The 24,761-nt window shown below is 39.7% G+C and overlaps 1 protein-coding gene across 3 annotated transcripts in view; it reads right to left on the bottom strand.

Moving 5' to 3' along the window:
- CLUL1 (clusterin like 1) overlaps nt 1-24,761 on the bottom strand; it is a 30,557-nt gene that overhangs the window by 568 nt on the left and 5,228 nt on the right. For 2 of the 3 annotated variants that reach the window (XM_045187861.3, XM_053913450.2), the window contains 5 exons: nt 22,870-23,037; nt 20,570-21,002; nt 15,068-15,205; nt 6,634-6,848; nt 3,754-3,938 (listed from right to left, as the gene is read on the bottom strand). In XM_045187861.3, coding sequence (XP_045043796.1) covers nt 3,754-3,938; nt 6,634-6,848; nt 15,068-15,205; nt 20,570-21,002; nt 22,870-23,037 — 1,139 coding nt within the window. Of the gene's footprint in view, nt 1-3,749; nt 3,939-6,633; nt 6,849-15,067; nt 15,206-20,569; nt 21,003-22,869; nt 23,038-24,761 lie in introns of those variants that run through there. The other variant, XM_024580201.4, reaches the window with a different exon arrangement.

The raw sequence follows: 24,761 nt of genomic DNA on the forward strand, positions 1-24,761 counted from the left end.
CTGAGTTCCTCCAGTCTGAGCCCACCCTTACAAAGGAGTTCCTGGAATCCTATTTCAACCAATGGGCCGAGACCTGCTCTGTCCAATTGGAGTTGTGTAGCTACACCTTCATTTGCATCTTTATAGACCAATGAGAGTAGCTCCACAACAATCAGGATGCACATGCCTGGGTTGCTGGTTTGGTCTATCTCTCCCATCGATGTTTCTCTCCCTCTCTTTCTCCTTCCCTTGCCCTCTCTGTAGAATCAATAAAAGGAAGAAACTTTTTAAAAATATTTTTATTTGGATATAAGTGCATAGTCAATACCTGTTTGAGCACTAGCACATTGTTTTCTTCTCAGAAACCTATTGTGTCTCACTGTGCCCTACAGAGTTCGAGCCCAGGTATGGTTGTCTGACTTCCCCTTTGATCTCGTGAGTAAGACAGTATTCTTCCATTTCTTTTAGTAGGGCTGGTCTTGGTTACTACAACTAAAGAACCCGAACTCACATAGGTGGAGGCTCCTGAACATAGGAAGCACAGAGGCCGCAGCTGGGAGAGAGGTTTAAGGGGACTTCTCAACATCTGTTGTACCAACACACTCCAGTCCTCTTGCTCTGTTTGCTCACACTTTCCCCTTTTTTGGAATTGTTTTTGGAATGTTCTTCCCTTCCACCTCCACATTTTTATTTTATACACATAAAATACAATAAAAATTATATACTTATATAAAAAATAAAATTACATATATATTTATATATAAAATAAAGTTATATATAAAATAAAATTTTGTATATATGTATGTATATCTTTTTTTTTTGAGAGAGAGGAAAGGAGAAGGGTGGCAGGGAGGGAGAGAGAGAAAACAGTAAAGGAGAGAAGGCTAGTGGGAAATGAAGAGTAAAAAGAAATATGTTCAACTGAGAAATTTCTCCCCCTTCAGGAAAGTAAATGACCCTCCCCTCAACTTCCAGAGGCCCCCACCCTTGGGCACTCACGGAGTGGTTTGCATTACTGTTCCCTGCGTGTGTCTTTTACAACCCCATACCCACCACTGGATAGAAAGCTCATTTGGGAAATGATCTTGTTGAATTCACTACCATCCCCTCCACAGTGCCTGCGCCCTGTATCTTCACTTAGTAGATGGCTATGATATTGGTTGTTTGACTGATATAAATTGAAAAAAGTTTCACTAGAACTCAGAGGTAAAGGTGGAGGCAGCAAATCCAGTATTGTCTATCTTAATTATACATTGATGGTGACCTACTAACAAGGTCCCTTATGAATAATAACAGAATTAAATTTTAATTATTCTTTAAGATTTATCAAATTACCAAAGGAGAGTATTATATACAGTTTTTAAATATATATTTTATTGATTTTGCTATTACATTTGTCCCATTTCCCCCCTTCACTCCACTCCTCCCTGCACACCCCCTCCCTCCCACATTCCCCCCCTATAGTTCATGTCCATGGGTCATACATATAAATTCTTTGGCTTCTACATTTCCTACACTATTCTTACCCTCCCCCTGTCTATTTTCTACCTACCATTTATGCTACTTGTTCTCTGTACCTTTCCCCCCTCTCCCCCCTCCCACTCCCCTGTTGATAACCCTCCATGTGATCTCCATTTCTGTGATTCTGTTCCTGTTCTAGTTGTTTGCTTTTGTTTTTGTTTTAGGTGTGGTTGTTAACAACTGTGAGTTTGCTGTCATTTTTACTGTTCCTATTTTTGATCTTCTTTTTCTTAAATAAATCCCTTTAACATTTCATATAATAAGGGCTTGGCGATGATGAAACCCTTTAACTTGACCTTATCTGGGAAGCACTTTTATCTTCCCTTCCATTCTAAATGAAAGCTTTGCCGGATAGAGCAATCTTGGATGTAGGTCCTTGCCTTTCATGACTTGGAATACTTCTTTCCAGCCCCTTCTTGCCTGTAAGGTCTCTTTTGAGAAATCAGCTGACAGTCTTATGGGAAGTCCTTTGTAGGTAACTGTCTCCTTCTCTCTTGCTGCTTCTAAGATTCTCTCCTGCTGTTTCATCTTGGGGAATGTAATTATGATGTGCCTTGGTGTGTTCCTCCTTGGGTCCAGCTTCTTTGGGACTCTCTGAGCTCCCTGGACTTCCTGGAAGTCTATTTCCTTTGCCAGATTAGGGAAGTTCTCCTTCATTATTTGTTCAAATAAGTTTTCAGTTTTTTGCTCTTCCTCTTCTCCTTCTGGTACCCCTATAATTCGGATGTTGGAACGTTTCAAGATGTCCTGAAGGTTCCTAAGCCTCTCCTCATTTTTTTGAATTCTTGTTGCTCCATTCTTTTCTGGTTGGATGTTTCTTTCTTCCTTCTAGTCCACACCATTGATTTGAGCTCCAGTTTCCTTCCCATCACTATTGGTTCCCTGTACATTTTCCTTTGTTTCTCTTAGCATAGCCTCCATTTTTTCATCTAATTTGTGACCAAATTCAACCAATTCTGTGAGTTTCCTGATTACCAGTGTTTTGAACTGTGCATCTGATAGGTTGGCTATCTCTTCATTGCTTAGTTGTATTTTTTCTGGAGGTTTGATCTGTTCTTTCATTTGGGCCATTTTTTTTTTTGGCTTGGCACTCCTGTTACTTAAAGGGGCGGAGCCTTAGTCATTCACCTGGGTGGGTTAACGCTGGATGCTGCGCTGTGACACTGTATGTGGGGGAGGGGTCCGATAGGGAGCAATGACACTTGCTCTGCCCTCTGCCGGTTTTCAGTCACTCCTTCCACTACCCACAGTCAAATTGGGCCCTTCTGGTGCTGATTCCCAAGTGGGTGGGTTTCTGTACATTCTAGGCCCCTGTGGTCTCTCCAAGGAACTCTCCTGTGAGGCTGGGAGTTTCTCCTGCTGCCGCCTCAACCCCCACAGGTGTTTTCAATCAGTGGTTTGAGGCTTTATTTCCCTATAATGTAGCCCTGGGTTGCGAGGTCTGTCACCCGGTCTACCAGCTGCTGCCTCGCCAGCCAGCTGCAGCTTTGCCCACCCTGCTCCACAATCCACCACCTCACTGGGTCCACCAGCTGCCACCTTGCCTCGAGTCCTCTCTGCCCGGCTGCCCGACTCCGCCCCGCCTACAGGTCTGGATGAATGTTTCTTCTTTAACTCCTTGGTTGTCGACTTCCATACAGTTCAACTTTCTGTCAGTTCTTGTTGTTTTTAAGTTGTTGTCCTTCTTTTGGTTGTGCAAGGAAGCACAGTGTGTCTACCTATGCATCCATCTTGGCCGGAAGTCTATATACAGTTTTAATTGTGCCACTTAATTAGAAGTTATTTAGCCATAACCTACTTAACCATTCTCTTGTTTTTAGACAATCAGACTGTTTTTAATATTTTACTATTTAAATAATTTTGCAAATGTAGACTTGGGGTGGGGAGAGACTTTTAATCAAATTTAGATTTATTCCTTAGGATTGACTCCAGAAGTGGAGTTATTGTATCAAAAAGAAATTTTATGGCTCTGGACATGTGTAATCATGTAGCTTTTAAAAAAGGCAAAAACAGTTTATATCCCCACCAACAACATATAAGAATTCCCATTTCATCACACTCCTATCAGGATTTTGTATTTTTTTTTCTAATTTGCAAATTTGATAGGCAAAAATTTCTATTTGGTCTTATTTTTCATGCATTTGATTATTAATGAGGTTGAACATATTTTTCAGGTATTTTAAAACAAGTTATTTTTTCTTTTATGAATCATATGTCTGTCAACAAACATTCCTAACCAGGCACTCTGCTTACCAAGTTTTAAAATGTTCCTTAAAATGCTGTACAGCCTTTTCCAGCATGTAGCTTACAAAGTTAGAACTCTCAGCACTTTCTTCAACAGGGATCTGCAGCATGAAATCAGGGGAAGGCAGAATGCTTAAGTCCATCATTGTTTCATCTTGTTTGGAAAAATTTACTTGGTGAATGCCTGGAACTACCTGAGAAGAAGGATTATACAGTAAAGGATTACTAAACCCCAGTGCACAATCAGGATTAATTTCATACCACATTAGTCAGGATAGGCTAGGTTGTGCTGAGGTAACAAACTTGCCCCAACATTCCAGTGGTTTCATACAACAAAAACTGATTTCTCACTCATGTAGTATGTCCATTAAGGACTCTGTACCACCTATACATTCAAGACTCTCATTGACAGAGTCATGTCATCTCTTGGCTATAGCATATGGAACACATGGCTCTCCTTGTGGCCTCAGTAGAGAAAGAGAACGGGTAATCATACAGCTTTTCACTGTCTCAGTCTAGAAATAACCCTTGTCATTTTTGTTCCTATTCATTGACCAGAACTTGCTACATGGTACCACTTAACTGTAAGAGAAGCTGGAAAATTTGAGTGAGCAAATATTAACACAATGCACCAAGTTTTATACTGAGTTTTCCTACAAAATTTACAATTTATGGTTGTGTGTATGATTTTTGTAAGAACCAGTCATCTGAAATGCATGATAGTTACTCTCTTAATGACTTCTCAATGTACATGCTTTGATTTTAATACTTTAAATGAAATTGTTTTGACATGCAACTTGATGTAACCTACACAGAACTATTTTCAAAACCTTTTCAAATAAATTCCCTTATAAAGAAAACTAAAGCAAAGTATTAAGAAGACAAATTAAAAATTGTTAATTTTTTAATTCTAGCTTATAAAAGAATAGCTAATACAGCTTTTCCTCCTTTCCTTTTGGCGAATGTAATATATATAAAAACTGCATAAAGCATTTATGCATACTTTAATAAATAATTATATAGCTAACACCATCTAACTACAAACCAAGGGGCATACTGTTTTTCACCTGCTAGAATTTGTATATTTTTTACACAAAGTTCCTCTTCGGTACTTGCTATTACATGGCTTTACACTCTTCTTTTACATGATGAATTAAGAACTGTTTTGAGAAAAATAACTTTTATAGTAGTAGGTGCTCTTTGGTGATGACTATTATAAAAATGTATCATTAAAAACCATAATTTATTTTATATGGAGGTCTTTATACTGAAGTGCCTTGTTAGCAACATAAAGAATTTTAGACAAATCTATTAGTGTTACTCAGAAGCACTAGGATGGAATTAAAGTGTCACATAAAATGGAAAATACTGTGATCAAAACAGTTAAATATTGGCTGTACCTTTGTCAAGATTGCAAGCACTGCTAAACTTTTCCTTAAATTTTTATTCTTCAAGACAAAACTTTTTTCTCATTAAACTAAAAATCTATATTTGTGAGGATGATCAAATATTTTGAATTATTTTGTCCTCCTAAGGTATAATCTAGTGAGTAATAGAATCAGAGAGTAAGTAGGGATCAGAACAATGGCTTTCAAAACCTTTTGACTGCGGTCTGCAGTAGCAAATGCATTTTATGTCATGACTCAAAGCACACATATGTCTACATATATGTATATACACATATTTGTATACACACGTACACATAATGGAAATTAAAATTCCATGGCATGCATATGACATTAAATGTAATGAACTGTAATATTTTCTCTTGTAGCCTGCACTATTCTGTTTGTTGTTTTAGTTTGTGGATTGTGTCTCTCTGAACTTGTTTATTAAACCACACACGAGCCACAACCTTGCAGTTTCTAAGAGAGTGAAACACTGACAGAAATTCAAAGGTCAGATTCCCTAGAAGAAGAGCCTGAGACTTAACACAAGTGATATTATTAAGGGTGCCTTCAGGTGAAACTTTTAAGGGGATGAGGAAAACAAGATTAAGAAGAGGCAGAAGCTAGTCAAGGATGTGGCCTCGGGTGACCTCCAGCCTCAGTCCAATCCTCCTGGGAGCTCTGGAGCAAAGGTAACCCCAAGGACAAAACTTTGGAGAAGGTTGCAGGGCTGAGCAGGTAGCAGCAACACCAGCTGGAGATGGTAGCTGGATCCCCAGGGATCAGGATAGGCCACCGACATTACATGCTGCCTGAAATATTGCATCTTCAATTGCTTTCACCAGTGATTTTTGTAGCTGGTTTTTAAAGAAACTTGTCAATTCTGACCTCCTCAGGAATTGCTAACCTGGCTCATTTGCCTATTAACATAATGTGTGTGGTGGGGAAGGGATGGTCAGGAAAGAAATTCAGTCACTGTTAAAACTATAAGAGCTATGATTTACATAGTTCTTGTATAAGGTTCCTTTGTATAAGGAACCTATACTAATCACTTTACAGATACACATTTTAAAGTGCTATTATTAGTTCCATTTTCCAGGTGGAAAAATTGAGGCCTGAAAGATTGAGGAACTTTCCCAAACTTAACTCAGCTGGCAAGTTTCAGAGGTAGCTTTTGAACTCAAGTTGTTTAACCTGAAAGTCTCTCTCTTAAAGTCTACATTGGCCAAGTTTCTGCAAGGTTGCCTGTATCAGTAGAGCACTTTGGCTCTAAGCAGAATGAGTTGTCTCTGGATTAGAAACTATTTTGTTTTAAATGGGTTTTCTTTATAGAAATTTTTGTTTTCTAAAGACCATGCAGTACATCAGATCAAGTCAGCTTCAATACGATCACAATGGATATGTGAATATTCTCCTACAGCTTTCTTCAAATACATAGATTAACAGAAAAGTCAATGTATGCACATGTAATCCCCATATCTGCTCTTGGATCCTCCGTTACCGTTATGGAATTGAAGATGTTCTCAGTTCCTGGAGTCTGGTTTGCCAGTTCAGTCACCCAGCCAAATTCCTCTCTCATCTTCTCCATCAGATATGTAGTATCCTCCAAATGATGCTGAGTCACCTGGAGAATCTGGATATACTGCTCATTGGATATGTTGACCAATTTAAGGGCCTCGTCTACTTTTGTGTGTAGTTCAGGAACATCAGGACAGTCTAGCAAAGAAGAAAGTTATATGGCAAAGGAAATGGTCCATGAAATTTGGAACTGGGTAATGTGGGTTTAAATCCTAGCTTTTTAGCTTTCTACAATATTTCCAGCCTTTTGACTTTGAGTGAGTTTTCAACAAGGTAAAATAGGCAGTAATGAAATAATGTAAAGCGTCTGATCATACATGCGCATTATATAGATTTAACAAATGTTACTCTTCCTTTTCCTTGTTTCTGTGCTGTCTCTGAAGGTCATTAGAGCTACTCCCTGATACTCTGATCAGGACACATCAGGGAACATGCTTCCCTGCCCCCTTGAAGTTGGGCACAAACTTCTTCAAAGAGATGTGTATCGCTCCTGGAGGAAGCATGTGAGAACAGTCTGGGATTTATCATGCCCCCTTCCCTCTGACAGTGGAACTGGTTCTGCTCCATGTGGTGGAAGCTCTGTCATCCTGGGTGAGGAGATATGTGGCAGAGCCCTCATTCAAACTCTAACTGACACGCTGTAAAGCTTCGTGTTTACAAGCCACTAAGGTTCTCCAGCTCTTTGTTATTTTTGCCCAGCAGCCCATCCAAACTGTATCAGGGTAATAGGAACTTATATAGGTATGCTGATGAACTGCTGGATATTATGTAAAGATTATCTGTAGACTATGGAAGCGTCCATGTGTTACAGCATTTGAAATCATAAGAAAACATTGTTGTGGAGAAAGACCACAGCCTCTATAAACTGTCTTTTGCTGCTTACTAACAAACCATGCCTTTAGCAAGATAGGAGTGGGAAAAAATACACCAACCAGAAGCCAGGTGACTACCTCATCTCAGATCTTAAATATCACTTATTGATTCTTTTTGATACATAGATATAACCCAAGATTCCTTGGGGCCTCAATTTTTATGGAGATTGTTTTGGGATCTTCAGGAGAAGGAGACCTTTGTACTTGCAAGTAAACACATTTGCAATAGTATATAAGTAACTCAAGAAAACATTGTGAAATTGTCCAGACTGGTGTGGCTCAGTGGGCTGGGCATCATCCTGCAAACCAAAATGTCACCGGTTCGATTCTGGTCAGAGCACATGTCTGGGGTGTGGGTTTAGTCCCCTGTCAGGGTGCATTCAGGAGGCAGCTGACCAATGTTTCTCTCACACATCAAAGTTTTTCTCCCTCACTCTTTCCCTCCCTTCTCCCCTCTCTAAAAATAAATGAATAAAATCTTTTAAAAAAGAGAAAGAAAACAAAGGTAGTCATAGTTAACTTGATACAGTACACATTTGAAAGGATACAGATATTCTTTTAAAATATCTTTATTTGCAACTTCACAGTTGTTTAATTTTAGAACAGAATATAAAGATTTTATTTTTAAATCATGAGGGGAAAGGTAGTGATTTTCCTCATGATCCTACATGATTCTAGGCAAGCAGAATTCTACAAGGGACACTCATTTACTCTTTTTAAGAGTGTTACCCAGTAAAAAGATTTCCCTAGAACAAAGGTAGAATTTCATGCAAAACATAATCATATTGGAAAGGAAAAAGTAAAACTTTATTCACGGATTTCATGATATTGTATGTAGAAAGTCCTAAGTTATACATGTAGACAAAAACACTATTAAAACTAATAAACAATTCTGTTAGGTTGTAGAACACGTGACTAACATATAAAAATCAATTGCACTTTATACACTAAAAATAAATGAAAAATGAAATTAAGAAAAACAGTTCAATTTACAGTAGCATCAGAAAAAAAAAACCCAAAATGCTTATGAACAAATTTTTAAAAAGCGCAAGACTTGTACACTGAAAACTAAAAAACATCTTTGGCCCTGACTGGGTAGCTCAGTTGGTTAGAGCATTGTCCTGTATGCCAAAATTGCAGGTTCAATCCCTGATCAGGGCACACACAAGAATACATAGATAAGGGAAACAACAAATCGATGACTTATTCTCTCTCTCTCTCCTTGCTCTCTCAAACCAATAAATTAAAAATAAATAAATAAAAGCATCTTTGAAAGAAATCAAGATTACTTAAAAAAATGGAAAAATACCTATGTTCATGGATTGAAAGATTTAATATTGTTAAGAAAGCAATATTCCACAAATTGATTTACAGATTTAATGCAATCCCTATCAAAACCCCTGTGGCTCTATGCAGAAATCAACAAGCTGATCCCCAAATCCATGGAAATGCAAGGGGCCCAGAATAGCCAAAACAGTCTTGAAAACAAAGAACAAATATGGAGCACTCACGCTTCTGAATTCCAAGACTTACTGCAAAGTACAATAATCAAGACAGTATGGTATTGGCATACGAGAGGCCTATGGCTCAATGGAACAGAACTGAGGGTCCAGAAAAGAGCCCTTACATTTTCTGTCAATGGATTTTCAACAAGAGTGCTGAGACAATTCTCTGCAAGAAAGACTAGTCTTTTCAGTAAGTGGAACAAAGACAACTGGATATCCAAGTACAAAAGAAAGAATTTGGGACTCCTGCTTAACACTATATATAAAAACTAACTCAAAATGTATCATGAGACTTAAATTCAAAAATTAAATCTCTAAAACTCTTAGAAGAAACATAGGTATAAATCTGTGTGATCTTGGATTATGATGTTCTCTTAGATAAGATGCCAAAATACAAAAAAAGAAAAGAAGTAGGTAAATAGGACTCTAAAATAAAAACTTTTATGCTTCAAGGGTACCATTAAGAAAGTGAAAAGACAGAACACAGGAGAAAATATTTGCAAATAATATATCTGATTAGGGTCTAGTATCCAGAATATATAAAGAACTCTTACAACTCAACAATTAAAAAAAGACAATAAAATTAAAGTATGGGCAAAGGATTTGAATAGACATTTCTCCAAAGAAGATATACAAGTGGCCGATAAACACATGAAAAGATGCTTGGCATTATTAGTGACTAGGGAAATACAAAACAAAACTACAATGAGATACCACCTTACAACCACTAGATTGCTAAAATAAAATGATAAGCAGTAGCAAGTATTGGCAAGGATGTGCAGGAATTAGAACCCTCATGAATTTTTTGTGGTAATATAAATGGTGCCTCTAGGTTGGAAGAGAGTTTGGAAGTTCCTGAAAATGTTAAATATAGAGTAACCATGTCAGGTGGCAATTCTACTCCTAGGTATACACTCAAGAGTATTGAAAACATATGTCCACTTCTGGTCAAGATGATGGCATAGGCAGACATAGCTCACCTCTTCACACAACCGCATCAGAATTACAACTAAAATATAGAACAACTCTCACTCAGAATCATCAGAAATGGAGTTGAATGGAAGTCTGGAAACTACAGAATTAAAGAAACCACATCCTTCCAGACTGGTAGGAGGGACCAGATGCAGAACAGGCTGGTCCCACATCATCGTGTGGTGGATAAAAATTCAGGAGGGATATTTTGGGAGAGAAGAGTCCTAGCCCCACACCAGGCCCCCCAGCTCAGCATTCCAGTGCCAGGACGGTAAGTGCCCACAACTTCTGGCTGCAAATAGCAGTAGGGTTTGAGTCAGTGGGAAAAGTTCTGGATCCCCAAGCAATTCCTCTTCAAGAACCCACACATGGACTCACCTACTCAGACTCACTCCCTCTGAGCTCCAGCACCAGAGTGACAGCTTGAAAGGTACCAGTGGCATACAGGGAGAAACTGAAGTGTCTGGCATCAAGGAGAGCAGAGGCCATAGTCCCTTTTGTAAACCCTCCCCACACAGAGACACAGCTGGCAAGCTGGTGTCATATCTGGGACTCCATCAACCTGGCTAACACTGTTTGACTCACCTAGGAGATCCCCAGAGACTCTGCCCCAACCAACTTACCAGCCCACCCAAGTTGCTTTTCCATATGAGTGGCTGCTCTTGGCTCATGCTTCACAACTTCCTAAATCCTCTCAAACAAGCAATGGCTGGCCTTAGGGAGCCCCAGGCCCAGCACTAGCAATAGCAGCCTAGGTTCACAGCTTGGCTCCACCTGGGAATCTCTAAACCCAGCACAATTAGCAGCCATCTCAGATTGCCTTATAGCTCAGGCAGAATGGCCCCAGGAAAAACATAGGTGGGGGCTGATGTTGGCCTGCAACACCAAAGAAACCCCAGGCCAGTGCACCTGTGGACAGCTGCAGACCAAGTCAGAGCACCACCACCCTGCCCCTGCACAGCTGATCTTCCATGGAGGGTGGAGGTTGATGGTCAGTGGTCACAGCCAGTCCTTAAAGCTGACTGGCCTGGGTAAATCCCTCCCGTTGACCTGCCAACAGCAACCAAGGCTCAACTACATCCAAGGCTCCTAAGAGGAGGGTATACTCAGTCCACATGAAGGGTACACTCAAGTTCCAGCCTGGTTGATAGGGGAGGCTGTGCCACTGGACCCTACAGGACACCTTCTACATTAGGCCACACTACCAAGACATGGAGTCAAAGCAGCTCTACCTAATACATAGAAACAAATACAGGGAGGCTGTCAAAATGAGGAGATAAAGAAACACAGTACAAATTAAAGGACAGGTCAAAATTCCATAAAAAGAGCTAAATGAAATGGAGATAAGCAACCTATCAGATGCAGAGTTCAAAACTGGTTATAAGGATGCTCAGGGAACTTTGTGAGGACCTCAGCAGCATAAAAAGGACTGACTCAGAAATGAAGGATACACTAATTGAAATAAAGAACAACTTACAGGGAAACAACAGTAGAGTGGATGAAGCCAAGAATCAGATCAATGATTTGGAATATAAGGAAGCAAAAACCAACCAATCAGAATAAGAAGAAAAAAGAATCCAAAGAAATGAGGATGGTATAAGCAGCCTCTGGGGAAACTTCAAGAGGCCCATCATAGGGGTGCCAGAAGGAGAAGAGAAAGAGCAAAACATTGGAAATGTATTTTAAAAAAATAATGAAAGAAAACTTCCCTAATTTGATGAAGGAAATAGACATGCAAGTCCAGGAAGCACAAAGAGCCCCAAACAAGATGGATGCAAAGAGGCCCACCCCAAGACTCAGCATTAAAATGGCAAAGATTAAAGATAAAGAGAGAATCTTAAAAGCAGCAAAAGAAAAGGAGTTTGTTATCTACAGTGGAGTTCCCACAAGACCATCAGCTGATTTCTCAAAAGAAACTTTGTAAGCTAGAAGAGATTGGCAAGAAAAATTCAAAGTCATGAAAAGCAGGGACCTACAGCCAAGATTGCTCTACCCAGTAAAGCTATCATTTAGAATCGAAGGGCAGATAAAAAGAGCTTCCCAGACAAGAATAAACTTAAAGGAGTTCATCATCACCAAACCATTATTATATTAAATATTAAAGGGACTTATTTAATAAAAAGAAGATCAAAACTATGAATAATAAAATGGCAATAAACACATTTCTATTGACTATTGAATTAAAAAACAAACTAAGCAAATAAGAAGACTGAAGACAGAATCATGGATACGGAGAGCATTTTGATGGTTGCCAGATGGGAGGCAGTATGGGGGAATGGGTGAAGAGGTGAGAAGATTAAGAAATACAAATAAATAGGTACAGAATAGCCATGGGAAGTAAAGTACAGTATAGGGAACGGAGTAGCCAAAGAACTTATACGCATGACCCATGGACATGAACAATGATGTGGGGATTGCCTGAGGGAGTGAGGGGTGCTGGGTAGAGGGGGACCAAGGGGGAAAAACCAGGACAACTATAATAGCATAATCAATAAAATACAATAAAAAAAGAAAACATATTTCCACACAAAAATTTGTACACAAATGTTCATAGAAATATTATAATAGCGATAAAGTTGAAACAAATAAAATGTCATCAACTGATGAATAGATAAATACGATATATCCACACAATGGAATATTATGCAGTCATAAAAAGGAATAAAGTTCTGATACATGCTACAATATGGTTGAAGCTTGAAACTATTATACTAAGTTAAGGAAGTCAGCCGCAAAAGATCATATATTGTATAATTCCATTTATTTCAAATGCCCAAAATAAGCAAATTCACAGAGACAGAAAGCAGTTTAGTGGTCGCCAGGGCTAGGTAGGAGAAGGTGTAGTGGGGAGGGGAAGTGGTAGCTAATGAGTATGGCGTATCTATGCAGGTGGATATATTCTGGAATTCGATAGTGGAGATGATAATACAACTTTTTTAATATACTAAGAAACACTGAATTGTATCTTTTAAAAGGTTGAGCTTTATGGTATGTCATTATGGTATGGTATATTTCAATAAAGCTGCTATTTTCTAAGATAAGATCAGTGGGATCCATAGCACCTTAAGGTGTTTTTAGTCACTACATAGACATAAGAATAAATGTTTTGAGAGAAGGAAGAAAGAAAACCCACATTTAGCATGTGTCTCTTTTGTAGTGTGACAATATGTACCCATTAGCTCTTGCTGCATAAAGCGGATGTGATGTAGAAGAGGCACAGTGGGGACTTCATCTGTTTTGGTAATGTTTTATTTCTTAATCTAGGTGGTAGACCCATGAAGCTTTATTATTTTATTCTTTATATATTCACAATAACATGCATTTTATAATGAAAGTTTTAAATGGCATGGGAACGCACTAGGACAGCCTTTCCATTACGTGTCACCTTTGCAGCGATCAGTTTGCGCTTCATATATCCTGTGTTATGTGCTGTGAGCTGTCTCGGAAGCATTAGCCAATGTATACTCACCATCTGGTGCTGTACACTGATTGTGTTTATACCGTACTATCTGATTTCTTCTATTTTCCAGTTTTATTAAGAAGTAACTGACAGATATCAATGTATAAGTTTAAGATATACAGCATGATGGTTTGGTTTATATATATACTGTAAAATGATTCCTGCATTAGGATTAGTTACTATCCATTATCTCATAGAGACACAATGAAAAGAAGAGAAGAAAATTTTTCTTGTGCTGAGACTTCTTAGGATTTACTTTTCTTGACATCCTTCATATATGCCACAGAGCAGTGTCAGCCAGTCATTATGTTGCCCATTACACCTCCTGTACTTACTTCTGGTACACCTGGAAGTTTGTGCCTTTTGACCTCCTTCCTCCAATTCCCTCCCCCGCCTTCTGTGTTGTTTTATGACAACCAGTGAGAGATTATTCATTAAAGCTTCTAACTGGATAAAAAGAAGTTAATGATGAGATATTTGAGCGGGACTATTTTTGTAAGTGGCTAGTATAGTAGTGTATATTTTCTCTTATGAAAACTTCTGTTTCTGTATACAACCTTACAACTGAGACTTAAAATACAAGCACTTGTATAACGAGTGTCATTAATACTTCAGACACTTTATTTAATCCACAAAACACCAGTATAAAGTAGCTACATTAATCCCATTTTCCAAATGATGAAACACAGCGGCAGCAAGTAACCCAGTCAGCAATTCAGGAGAAACAAGATCTTTCTTGCTCTAACAACAAGGTCCAGTTTACCGCTCATATATTCAACCTCCTACTCCAAGCCCTTAGCCACACTTCTTAGAATTTCCTTCCTTTAGGGCTTTGGCAAGGTAAAAACAAAAACAAAAACAAAAAAAAACCCAGAAACACCAGAACCAAAAGTTCTTGGTGTTAGCAAGAAATTTTGCACTCAGGCCTTAGTGGGCAGTAAAAACAACTCTAGTTGCCGAAAGTAAAGGGAGATGAGGGAGGAGAGGAGGAAATGCAGGAAGAGTCTGGTGGAGAGGATTTCTCTCCAGGGGGTGGAACAAAGGCCTTGATCTGCGGGGAGAAAGTCTGCTTGGGGCTTGTGAGAAGGCACTTCCGTTTTTAAATACCAATTAGTAGTTAACCCACCAAATGGAAAAAGTCTAATGGCACTTTCAAAAAGAAAAACGAAATTCACTTGGCTAAAGATTTGCTTACATAATAGGCAGATTGCTTTCATTGGTGGGTTGCCTTTTCTTTTGCAGCAAGAAGGAAGGAGGTGTCCTAATTTGTTCATAGTTCTCTTTTGTACACATTTGTGTTTGTTAGGGCTTCAAACATAAAAACTTTCACAGGAACAGGTAGGGAATTTTAAAAAGGGAAAACATGATTTCACCTACTTTTGAATAATAAAAGTTTATAAACCTACACTGAGCACATCCAGCTGGAAATGAGCTTGCAAAAAAGTACTTGCAGGAAAGCAAATGAATCCACAATGCTTGTAAAAGCGACAGTTTTGACCTCTGACCAGAATACTGTTGGAACCCTGAGAAAATAATTTAATTATTTACCTTCCCATAGGTAATCCTGACATTTTTGGCATCTTGCACGAACTTTGACACATTCTGACAAATTCTGGCCACGTTCTCCACACAGCCCTCTGTCCTGCACAGGCACTGTCTTTGAACTCTGGCTTCCAGGGTCAGCGTCTGCAGGTAACACAGCATTTACACATCAGAGTCTGCGCTTTAGGGAGTAGATACAATGCTGTTTCTTTTTCTTACTGGTGCTTTCGAAATCTTCTTCCTGGATTTAATCACAGGAGTGCGTGTTGGTGCAACCATTTGCTAAGACAATTTGACATCTATTAAAAATTGCATACATCCTTTAATTCAACAGTCTCATTGCTATTATTATTACTCATCATTATTACTACACTCCTTTTGCCCCACCTCCAGAAAGACTTTTATTTTTTGGAAGGAATCATGAAGAATTATTAATGCTAACTATCCTTCAGAGAGAGATTTGATGGTGTAGGAGAGGGGCAGCTTTCATTAATTTTATTCTTTGTATATGTGAATTATTTTAAATTTAGTGTGTCGTGTTTTTATCCTTATTATTTCTGATGTCAGTAGGGTTAACTAAACAGGAGACTGTAAGATACTTTTCTCTTTGGACTTGTATTTTAAAAGTCTAATAATTATTATAATTTTTTTAAAGCTATAATTGAGAAGTACATTAGAGTTTCAAAGATATTGAAAATGTCTGTTTCTTAAACTAAGTGGTAGGAATTTTCTTTAATACCATTTTTTTTGTTGTTTTTGCATTTCATATGTGTAATGTTATGAACAGGGTGTTGTTTAGGAGAAAGCATCTAAAGCAGATCAACTTTTTTCTGGAAGAATTAATTATTTAAAAATGATGATGTAAAAAGAAGCCAATCCAACAGCACACTGACAGTTCCCAATTGAGTGTTTTACATTAGAAAAAATCATTAATTTATAACCTGTTGATTTTCTGTTATATTTAATCCTCAACATTTAAAGATGAAACATTTCATTTGGAGATGAAGTGTGCAATCTATTGCTTAAAAACCCATGAGGCATTTTTTAGGCCATATGGTGTGTAAGGCAACCATCTCCTTTGCTGGATGGACAAAAAGTTATTTTCTCCCAGCTCCCAGCTCTAGACTTAGCAGCATCTCCTCTTGCCCCCCAGGACCTCTACAGGCAGTTCCACAGTAAAACTTGTTTCTGCTTTATGTACTGTTTACTTTCTTATCTTTTCTATTAGACTCTGACCCCCTGAGGGATGGGATTTTGTCTTGTCCTTTTAATCTTTTTATTCTTCCACACCTTCTATCATTTCACTTGTGATATAGTAATGTAATTGCCCACTGGTCTGTCTGTTTTCCTTTCTCCAGACTGAGCTACTAAAAGTCAGGGGCTATGTCATAATCATTGTCGTATTTCCAGCATCTGGATTAATACCTGGTATATAAAACAGGGATGGCACACTTCAGGTCCCTATGACACCGATTCCTCGTTCTACACCCACAGCAGTAACTCACCTCACTTCAGTCTCGCCATGACAGGGTCACAGGACCCTTCTAGGCAGCTCTCCCTGAGACACATCAGCTACTATCCTATGTGTATCTGTTTCCTCCCACAAGGGAAAACTGAGGTCAGCAAACACTTTCTAAAGTAGGGTTGGAACCCAGATCTCCCAGCATCCAGCACTATGTCAAACTACTACACCCCACAGTTTTATTCAACAGGATCTCATCTCTTCTTTCCAGGGATTTATAAGAGCAGTGAGGACAATTGAAAAAGCTATTTTATTCTCTTACAACACATTCAGGAATTGAGGTCTTGAAAGACCAAAGTAGAAGAGAAATTCTTCCATATGGAGATTAAAATGAAACAACACTCAATAAAACAAAAATAGTATTAAACAAGCTATTTCTTGCATTTGTTATTGCCTCTCCTCTTTTAATAGTATCCATTATCCAATTTTTAGCTATTTTTCAGATTTTGGCTTTTTGGATGATCATGACGAAATCAGCCGATTCCTGAGGCTGCCTGTGCACAGCGCTCCCTCAGCGAGTGTCGGCCATTGTGCTGAACCAGACAAGTGTGATGGTTTCCCACTACTGTTGTAACAAATTGCCACAAGTGTAGTGGCTTAAAGCGGCGTGTTATCTTACAGTTCTGTAGGTCAGAAATTTGAACTGGGTCTCAGTCAGCTAAAATCAAGGTGTGGGCAGGGCTGGCTTTCCCTAGACACCTTAGGAGAGAATCCATTTCCACTCCTTCCCAGTTTCTGGAGGCCACCTGGACCTGGCCCTGCTTCCTATCTTCAAAGCCAGCCAAGTGGGGACATGTCCTTCTCATGCTGCCATCTCTATTGATTCTTTTCTGCCTCCTTTCCCCACTTTGAAGGATCCTTGGAGGTCCTCGGATAATCCAGAATAATCTCCTTATTTTAACGTCAGCTGATTAGCAAGTCAGCTGATTAGCAACTCAGTTTGATCTGCAACCTTATTTCCCCCTTGCCATGTGACCTAACATAATCACAGGTTGTAGGGATTAGGGCACTGACATCTTGGGGAAGCTGCTATTCTGTCAACCATGAGGAGTAAAGTTCAAAATGTTTTCCCATTAGATGGATTTTCTAGGGCAACAGGCTTATTTTTCACCTACCACCTGCCCAGAAAAGTGATGGGAACCGCATGTAAATACCTTCCAGTCCTGCCTATTTTTTTTCTCTTTTATCCTCATCTGGGACCTTTTTTCATTGCTTTTAGAGAGAGGAAAGGAGAGAGAGAAAAACATTGGTGCGAGGGAAGCATCAGTTGGTTGTGTCTTGTACGTGCCTGGACCTGGGATTGAACCCGCAACCTTTCTGCTATAGGACAGTGCTCCAACCCAGCCACACCAGTTCAGGCTACCTGCCTATTCTTGATAAATCGTCCCCATATGTTCATCTGGGAAGAGAATGTCTCCTCTGTTGAGTTTGCTGTGCACCATCTGGTTGGGGTAGGGGTACTGGATAAAGAAGAATACAAAGGTGTAACACAGGCTCTTTTTGTTTGCTATTTTGTTTTTGTCTTTAATTTTTGCATTTATAGGGGATCCTGGATCTCCAAGTTATCACCGAGGTGAAGGTGGTACAAGAGGCAGGGAGCTGGGGGTCCACAAGCCAGCTGAGAGTAGGGTCTGGTCTGAGAGTGTGTGATGGAAAGGGAGCCCTGGCAGGGAGAAGGGAGTTGCTGTGGTTGGGAAACTGTTTCCATTTCAACTTTGTGAGTTACTAGTACTCCTGTGCACATTTCAATGTAGCAGCTCAGTGTAAGATTGCTATACAATGTGAAATATGGTGCAGGAAGGGGGGCATAATTTTGTTTTAATGAACATGTTCTTTATTATTGGAATATTACTCCAGGGCAATTGATATCTATTTAAAACGTCAGGGAAAAATTGTCCAATATCATCCCCACATTGACATACAGGATCTGGCAGAAGTAATGCCTGCTTGAGTGTGGTTGGTCGGGTAATAGTATGGGTGTACTAATTTATAGTTTTAATTCGAACATTTTACCTAACATGTCATATGGTGTGCTTGAATGTGATATTGTTATGTTACAGAATTTCATTGTTATGATTTTGTAATAAAAATTTATAATAAAAAGGGACGTTATTTGTGCTGGACCCAGTACTTAATCTATTGCTTTTATGCTTTTCTTGAATATATGGTGAGCTTGGAATCTCAGAATGGAATACCAGACAAAACACCTGACTTACCAGAAAAGTCCACCAGACCTGAAATAGAACCTAACAATAATTCCAGTAATAATGGCTGTTCCACTCACGGAACAATAGGACGGGAAGGGTGTAATGCATTTTTTCCTGGCTCCAGTTTCTGACAGTGTGAGGTAAGCCCCGCCCACACAGAGGCCTGTTATGCAATGTCATGGCAATTTTAAGAATTTGATTCAAATGTTGCCAACTACAGCTGATATAATTGGGAAATATTTAGAAGGCGCCCTTTTCCCCCCTGCATACAAAAATATCTATATACAATTAATATATACAACTTGATGACTTTGGAAATAAGTATATACCCATGAAATTATTCTCACAATTTATGCTGTGAAACTATCCATCACCTCCAAAAATGTCTTCCTGCCCTGTTATTTTTATTATTATTATTGCCAAGAACTCTTAACATAGGCTCTATACTCTTAGCAATTTTTTTAAGTATCCAGTAGAGCAAGGGTGTCAAACTCATTTTCACTGGGGGCCACATCAGCCTCGTGGCAAAGGCCACATCAGCCTTCAAAGGGCCGAATGTAATTTTAGGACTGCATAAATGTAACTACTCCTTAACTAGGGGCAAGGAGCTCAGCACTGCCGGGTAGAAACAAGGTGCTGGGCCGGATAAAACAAGGTAGAGGGCCAGATGCGGCCCGCAGGCCTTGTGTGTGCCCCCTGTGACACAGAGTATGTTGACTGTGGGCACTGTGCCATGCGATAGATCTGTAGCACTTAGTCACCTTACAAAACCGAAACTTTGCACCCTTTGACCGCCACCTTCCCACTTCCTCTTCCCTTCAGCACCTGGCAACCACCGTTCCACTCGCTGCTTCTATGAGTTTGACTTTTTCAGATCCCTCATACAAGGGAGAGCTTATTATATTTGTCCTTCGATGTTCGGCTCACTTCACTCAGCATCATATCCTCCAGGGTCATCCATGTTGTCACACAGGACAGGACTTCGGAGGGAGCCCATTGTATTTCCCGTGTTGGAGGGGAGCAGCCTCCGTGGTCAATAGGAAAGAAGTCCCAGGAGATGCAGATCCTACGCTGGCTCACACAGCAACTTTCATTTCTGAGATGCTGCATCCCAGCCACTCTTATAGAAGCCTGAAGACATTTTCTCCTCCCTCCTTGAAACATGAGGCAGAATTGTTTTTCCAGCATGAAATATTGAAACAAGGGCATGAGTGGTATCGATAGAAGGCAATTCATATGTTTTACAGAAATTCTTATTTCTGAAGTTTTGGGGTTGTCTATGAGAAGTTTCTGTGGTTTCATGAATAAATGTTATGATGTAAGGAATTACAATAGTGAAACAGAGGAGGCCATGGGGGTACTAAACGTGACCTGCTTTTATGCAACACTAGGCATCTTCCCTACTAGGAGTTGAGGATCCTGTTATTTTAAAGAAACTCCATGATGTTCCAGCAGAATGGAGCTGAGCATCTACAGGAGTTTTAGTGAAGGAAGCAACTTTTTTTTCTCCAAAAGTTCTCACCCTATTCCCACTTTCCTTTTCAGCTTTGATAATTTGCTTCAATGACAGAACATGCCCACCGAACTCTCAGCAATAATGGAAGAGAGACAGTGCTTGGCAGACCTCAGAGCTTCTAAAAGCCTCTGTAACTTCGATTATCCATAAACTCACTCTCAGAAACATTGCACGATGACTTAGAAATGTCTACCATTCCCAAAGCTAAATAAAACTTGACTTTCATATGAACATCTAAGTAAAAATAATCCTCTAATACTCGCCTTTGTGTTGTTTTGGTGACTCGTCCGTTGCATGTGGTGTCTCAGTAATCGCTGTGCCGACACTTCGATAAATGGAGACACTGAAATCACTGAACAGCTGGAGGAAGCTAGAAATGTCCCAGCTTTGCACAAGGCCTGCTTCTCTCACTGGCTCTTTGAATAAAGCTGGAAGAAAGTAAGGCTCGAGTGAGTCTGTATCTGACATGAAATATGACTGAAAAGCCTGGTCAAATTCTTGCTGCATCTGTTTGAAGACGTTAAAACTCCTGTTATAGAGAAATCTCACATCCACCATCAGTTGGCTGAACACGTGCTCTATTTGGGTCACTTGTGCATCTTCCTCCATGACCTTTTCACCGAAAGGGAGATCTTTTTCATTATCTTCGTGGAAAGAAAACAGAAATTGGTATATCTTCCTGAAAAACTGTTCCATCTGTGGGGTCAGGGACAGGATGGAATAAGAAATTTATTATCTTTCCGGACTATTTTTTATTGTAAATTTTAAAGTCAACTTACAGTAGTCATTCCAAATCAAGAACAATTCTGGGCAAACTAGGAAAAGGAAATTTAATATAAGATAATTTATTAACACTCTTGTAGTGGCTTTGACTTTGACTATAGAAATAGGATCTGAAATTCCTTTTGCTTTATAATAGCCTATAAAAGGCCTAAAAAGACCAAGTTTTCAATATTTTTGACAAGCCACAGGCTAATGTACTCGCGGTGGTTGGCATGCCCTGGTCCAAAGGGTGCTGTGTAGATTGCCTGAAAACTATGAATAAGGCTCTTGTCTTTTACCTCTGTCTTCATGTCTTCGTGTCTTAGTTCTTCTCTTTTTTCCCTCAGCAGACTACATTAGTGTCTACGCTCTGCTCTCTCTCATCTCATCAAAACATTTAAACTAAACTGTAGATGCCTAATACAGCTAAATAGGTTACTTAGGATGTTACTCATCTGCAGTCATCAAAGCCCTTCTTGGCGGTAGTGAAAGGAATGAAGCTCTAATTCTGGAATTCTCTACTCATCGGGAGAAGATTTTCCAGCAGTCACACCATGTGCTCCTTCATCTGTGTGACACTTAAGTTTGTGCCAGAACACGGTTGCCCTTCTATGATAGTAATATGGTTACACTGTGTGTTGGGGAACATACACATCACTGCTACGCCTCCCAGTGCTGTTCAAAGAGTTCTCCAGAAATTCCTAGAGTACTCATGCCTTTCTCAAAAATAATCTGGGTGCATCCTCTGCCTCTCCCTCTGCCAGCTTCTGTTTACCTGAATCCATTTACAAAAACAAAACTTTAAAGCCCCAAGAAATTTTCATAAGGCCACACAACTGACACAGATAGGAATGGTCCCCAAACCTCCTGACTTCCAGCCAGTGCTTATTCAACCATATTCTGGTGTATTCGAGAGTGGCAATAAAAATAGAGCAGATGCAATTAACAGTGGAGGCAAATTAACTTGGCGAACGAATCATCCTAAGGGTGGCTCACTCTATAATTGGGTATGGCACTGCCAAGCCAGAAGCATACTCTAATTAGTGCATGCTCTAATATGGAGAGGGAAATTTCACTCCATTTCATAGTCAGCTCACTTCTTGACGGGGAAGGGAAATTCAGGCCAATAGAGTAGGAGACTTTTATAGGGCAGAGCTCATCCTATTCAGGTCACCCCCCTCTGTGATTCCCTCTGTCCAGAAGATAGCCAAAGGGGACAAGAAAGAAAACATGCCAGTCCTATAAGACATGCATGGGTAGGCCTAAAGGGGACATGAATCTCTGTGTGCACGCCCGTGTGCATGCTGCCATAGAGGGCAAGCCCATTGAAAGAGATTCAGGAGGCAAATGTTTGTTCTCCAGGGAAAAAAATTAAAGTGGTTTGAAATCAGAGACTATAAGACTATTATTCAGAATACAATTCAGCAAACATTTATTGGATATCTATAATGCTTCAATGAAGATAGATGAGATATAGTCCCTGCCTTTAAAGAGCTTACAATCTAGTGGGAACATGTTCACAAATAATAAATACAAGGCAGAAAGAGTCAGGGTGTTTCTAAGAGAGATACATACAGGGTCATTAAATGGTGGGACAAATGCTGAATGGTTGTTTGAACTTATAAATTGTATATACACAGGTGAATCATATATAAGCGTGAATGTTAAGAGTCTAGATTGCAAAAGGCCAGTATCAGATCAGGCATCTATATTCTAAATATTAATATAAATTAATGGTTTAAAAGTAAGCTGAAGTAGGTATTTAAAAACTTTAAAATCTTATGCTCTCTTATTCTCTTACCATATTTTCCATAAAGGACCAACTAGGTTTGCAGGTTTCATGAAATCGCATGCAGTCACTTTCCAGGCAAGACTTGCATTCGTCCCAGGAATCTGCCAGAGACTCCTGGCATAGCCTTTCTCCCTCTTCCAGGTATTCTTGAACTTCATTCATAAGTTTCAGGGCCTCCTAATTAAAAAGCAGAAACAAACATCCTATTTGCATTTCATGACTCAATGTATTGTATACCTCATTTGATTTCACTCTTTAAAAATACACGTATTCTAAGCTACTTCGCTCCTTCAAGTCCCTAGCAGCTGACAGATCTACCCCGAAGAAAGCTTTCTCTTTGATTAAGAAAAGAGCACTGAGCCCTTGTGGGTGTGGCTCAGTTGGCTGGGCATCATCCGGCAAAGCAAAATGTCACCAGTTGGATTCCTGGTCAGGGCACATGCCTGGGTTGTGGGTTCTGTCTCCTGTTGGGACATGTGAGAGAGGCAACCAATCAATGTTTCTCTTCCCTTTTTTCTCCCTCCCCTCCGTTCTCTCTAAAAATAAATAAATGAATATTTTTAAAAATAAAAAAATAATCTATTGACTTCTCTAAAGAAACAGAGCACTGATTGATCCCTTCTGAAGACTGTGCAAATCTTACCCATCTATTCATTTATTCATTCACTAGGTATCTATTGAGTGCTTGCTATGGGACAGACATTACTAGATGCGGCTGAACCGGAAATGAAGACTTAGTCCCTACTCTGAGGTAATTCACCTGTTTACTTGTCTGCCTTCGCACCTAGTCCTTGAGGGATGTGGAAAGCAGTTTTAAGGCTTAGAAAGCTGATGCATTTATTTCTTTCAGTTATGCTCCTTTTAATTTTTGTATGTTTTTAACAGTAAGAAAGCACGATTCTTGTATATCAAATCAAATCTTCCTATAAATGATTCTAATTGTCAAGATGCTATTATTTTGAGTACCTTCATTCTTCTTGTCCATATTCCGAGCACTCCCCCTTGTGGCGACTGGCGGTACTTGGCCAGGTCCCTCTCTGGGTGGTAAGGAGCCTAGCAGAAGTGACACTATCCCTAAGAACCTCAGCCTTGTCCCCTAAGCTCCTCTCAGGCTGGCACCCCTGCCAAGACCCCTGGCATCCCTACAAGTGTGAACTTCTGAAGACAGGCTCCCTCCATACCCAAGATGTGGTTCAGGTGAATTACGGGTGTCATGGGCCCACCCATAAGAAGACAGTCTCAGAGCTAAGGGCCACTCCCTTAAGTGAAGATTACATGAGGGAGCAAAGTTTCTGTACTTAAAACTAATTTAGTGTGCATCTTCACCTAGTGGGAAAAAATAATTTACCCTTTTCTGGAATATTAAGCCCAAAGAACACCTGGGCACTGAAAATCTGCATCTCCTTGGCTGGGCTCACATGGTTCGGCAGCCTTCATGGCAGATTCCTGAGGCTAAGCCAGGTGGCATTCGCTATATGCCATAAAAGAAAACGGGCAGGGCCTCAGCCTACCAAATGTACCTTGTGACCCAGACAGGATTTTCCTGTCTCCTTGGGCTTTACAGAACAGTTTTGGAACCCTATACTTCTCAAGAAAGGTTGCCTCACCTTGGCACTGATTTATAGTAGTTCCTGATTTTCTTCCACTCACGCCCAAGAGCATAACAAAAACCAATACCAAATCACATGTTCCAAGTTTTGGTGGGAAATGTTGCCATGGGGGAAGTAGATCTCTGGTTTAAGAATGCCCATTCCATTTCCCCCTAAATGTCCACATCAATTTGAGTAGTTTATGTAAACCTGGAGTGGGGGCAGATTACTTTAAGCCACACTAGGGTTTTCCAGTTCAGTGGGTTTCCTATGCTCTCACTAAATATTAACAAGGAGGGGCTGAGGAGGGGC

This window comes from Desmodus rotundus, chromosome 10 (genome assembly GCF_022682495.2).
Source record: "Desmodus rotundus isolate HL8 chromosome 10, HLdesRot8A.1, whole genome shotgun sequence".
NCBI classification, from domain to species: Eukaryota; Metazoa; Chordata; class Mammalia; order Chiroptera; family Phyllostomidae; genus Desmodus; species Desmodus rotundus.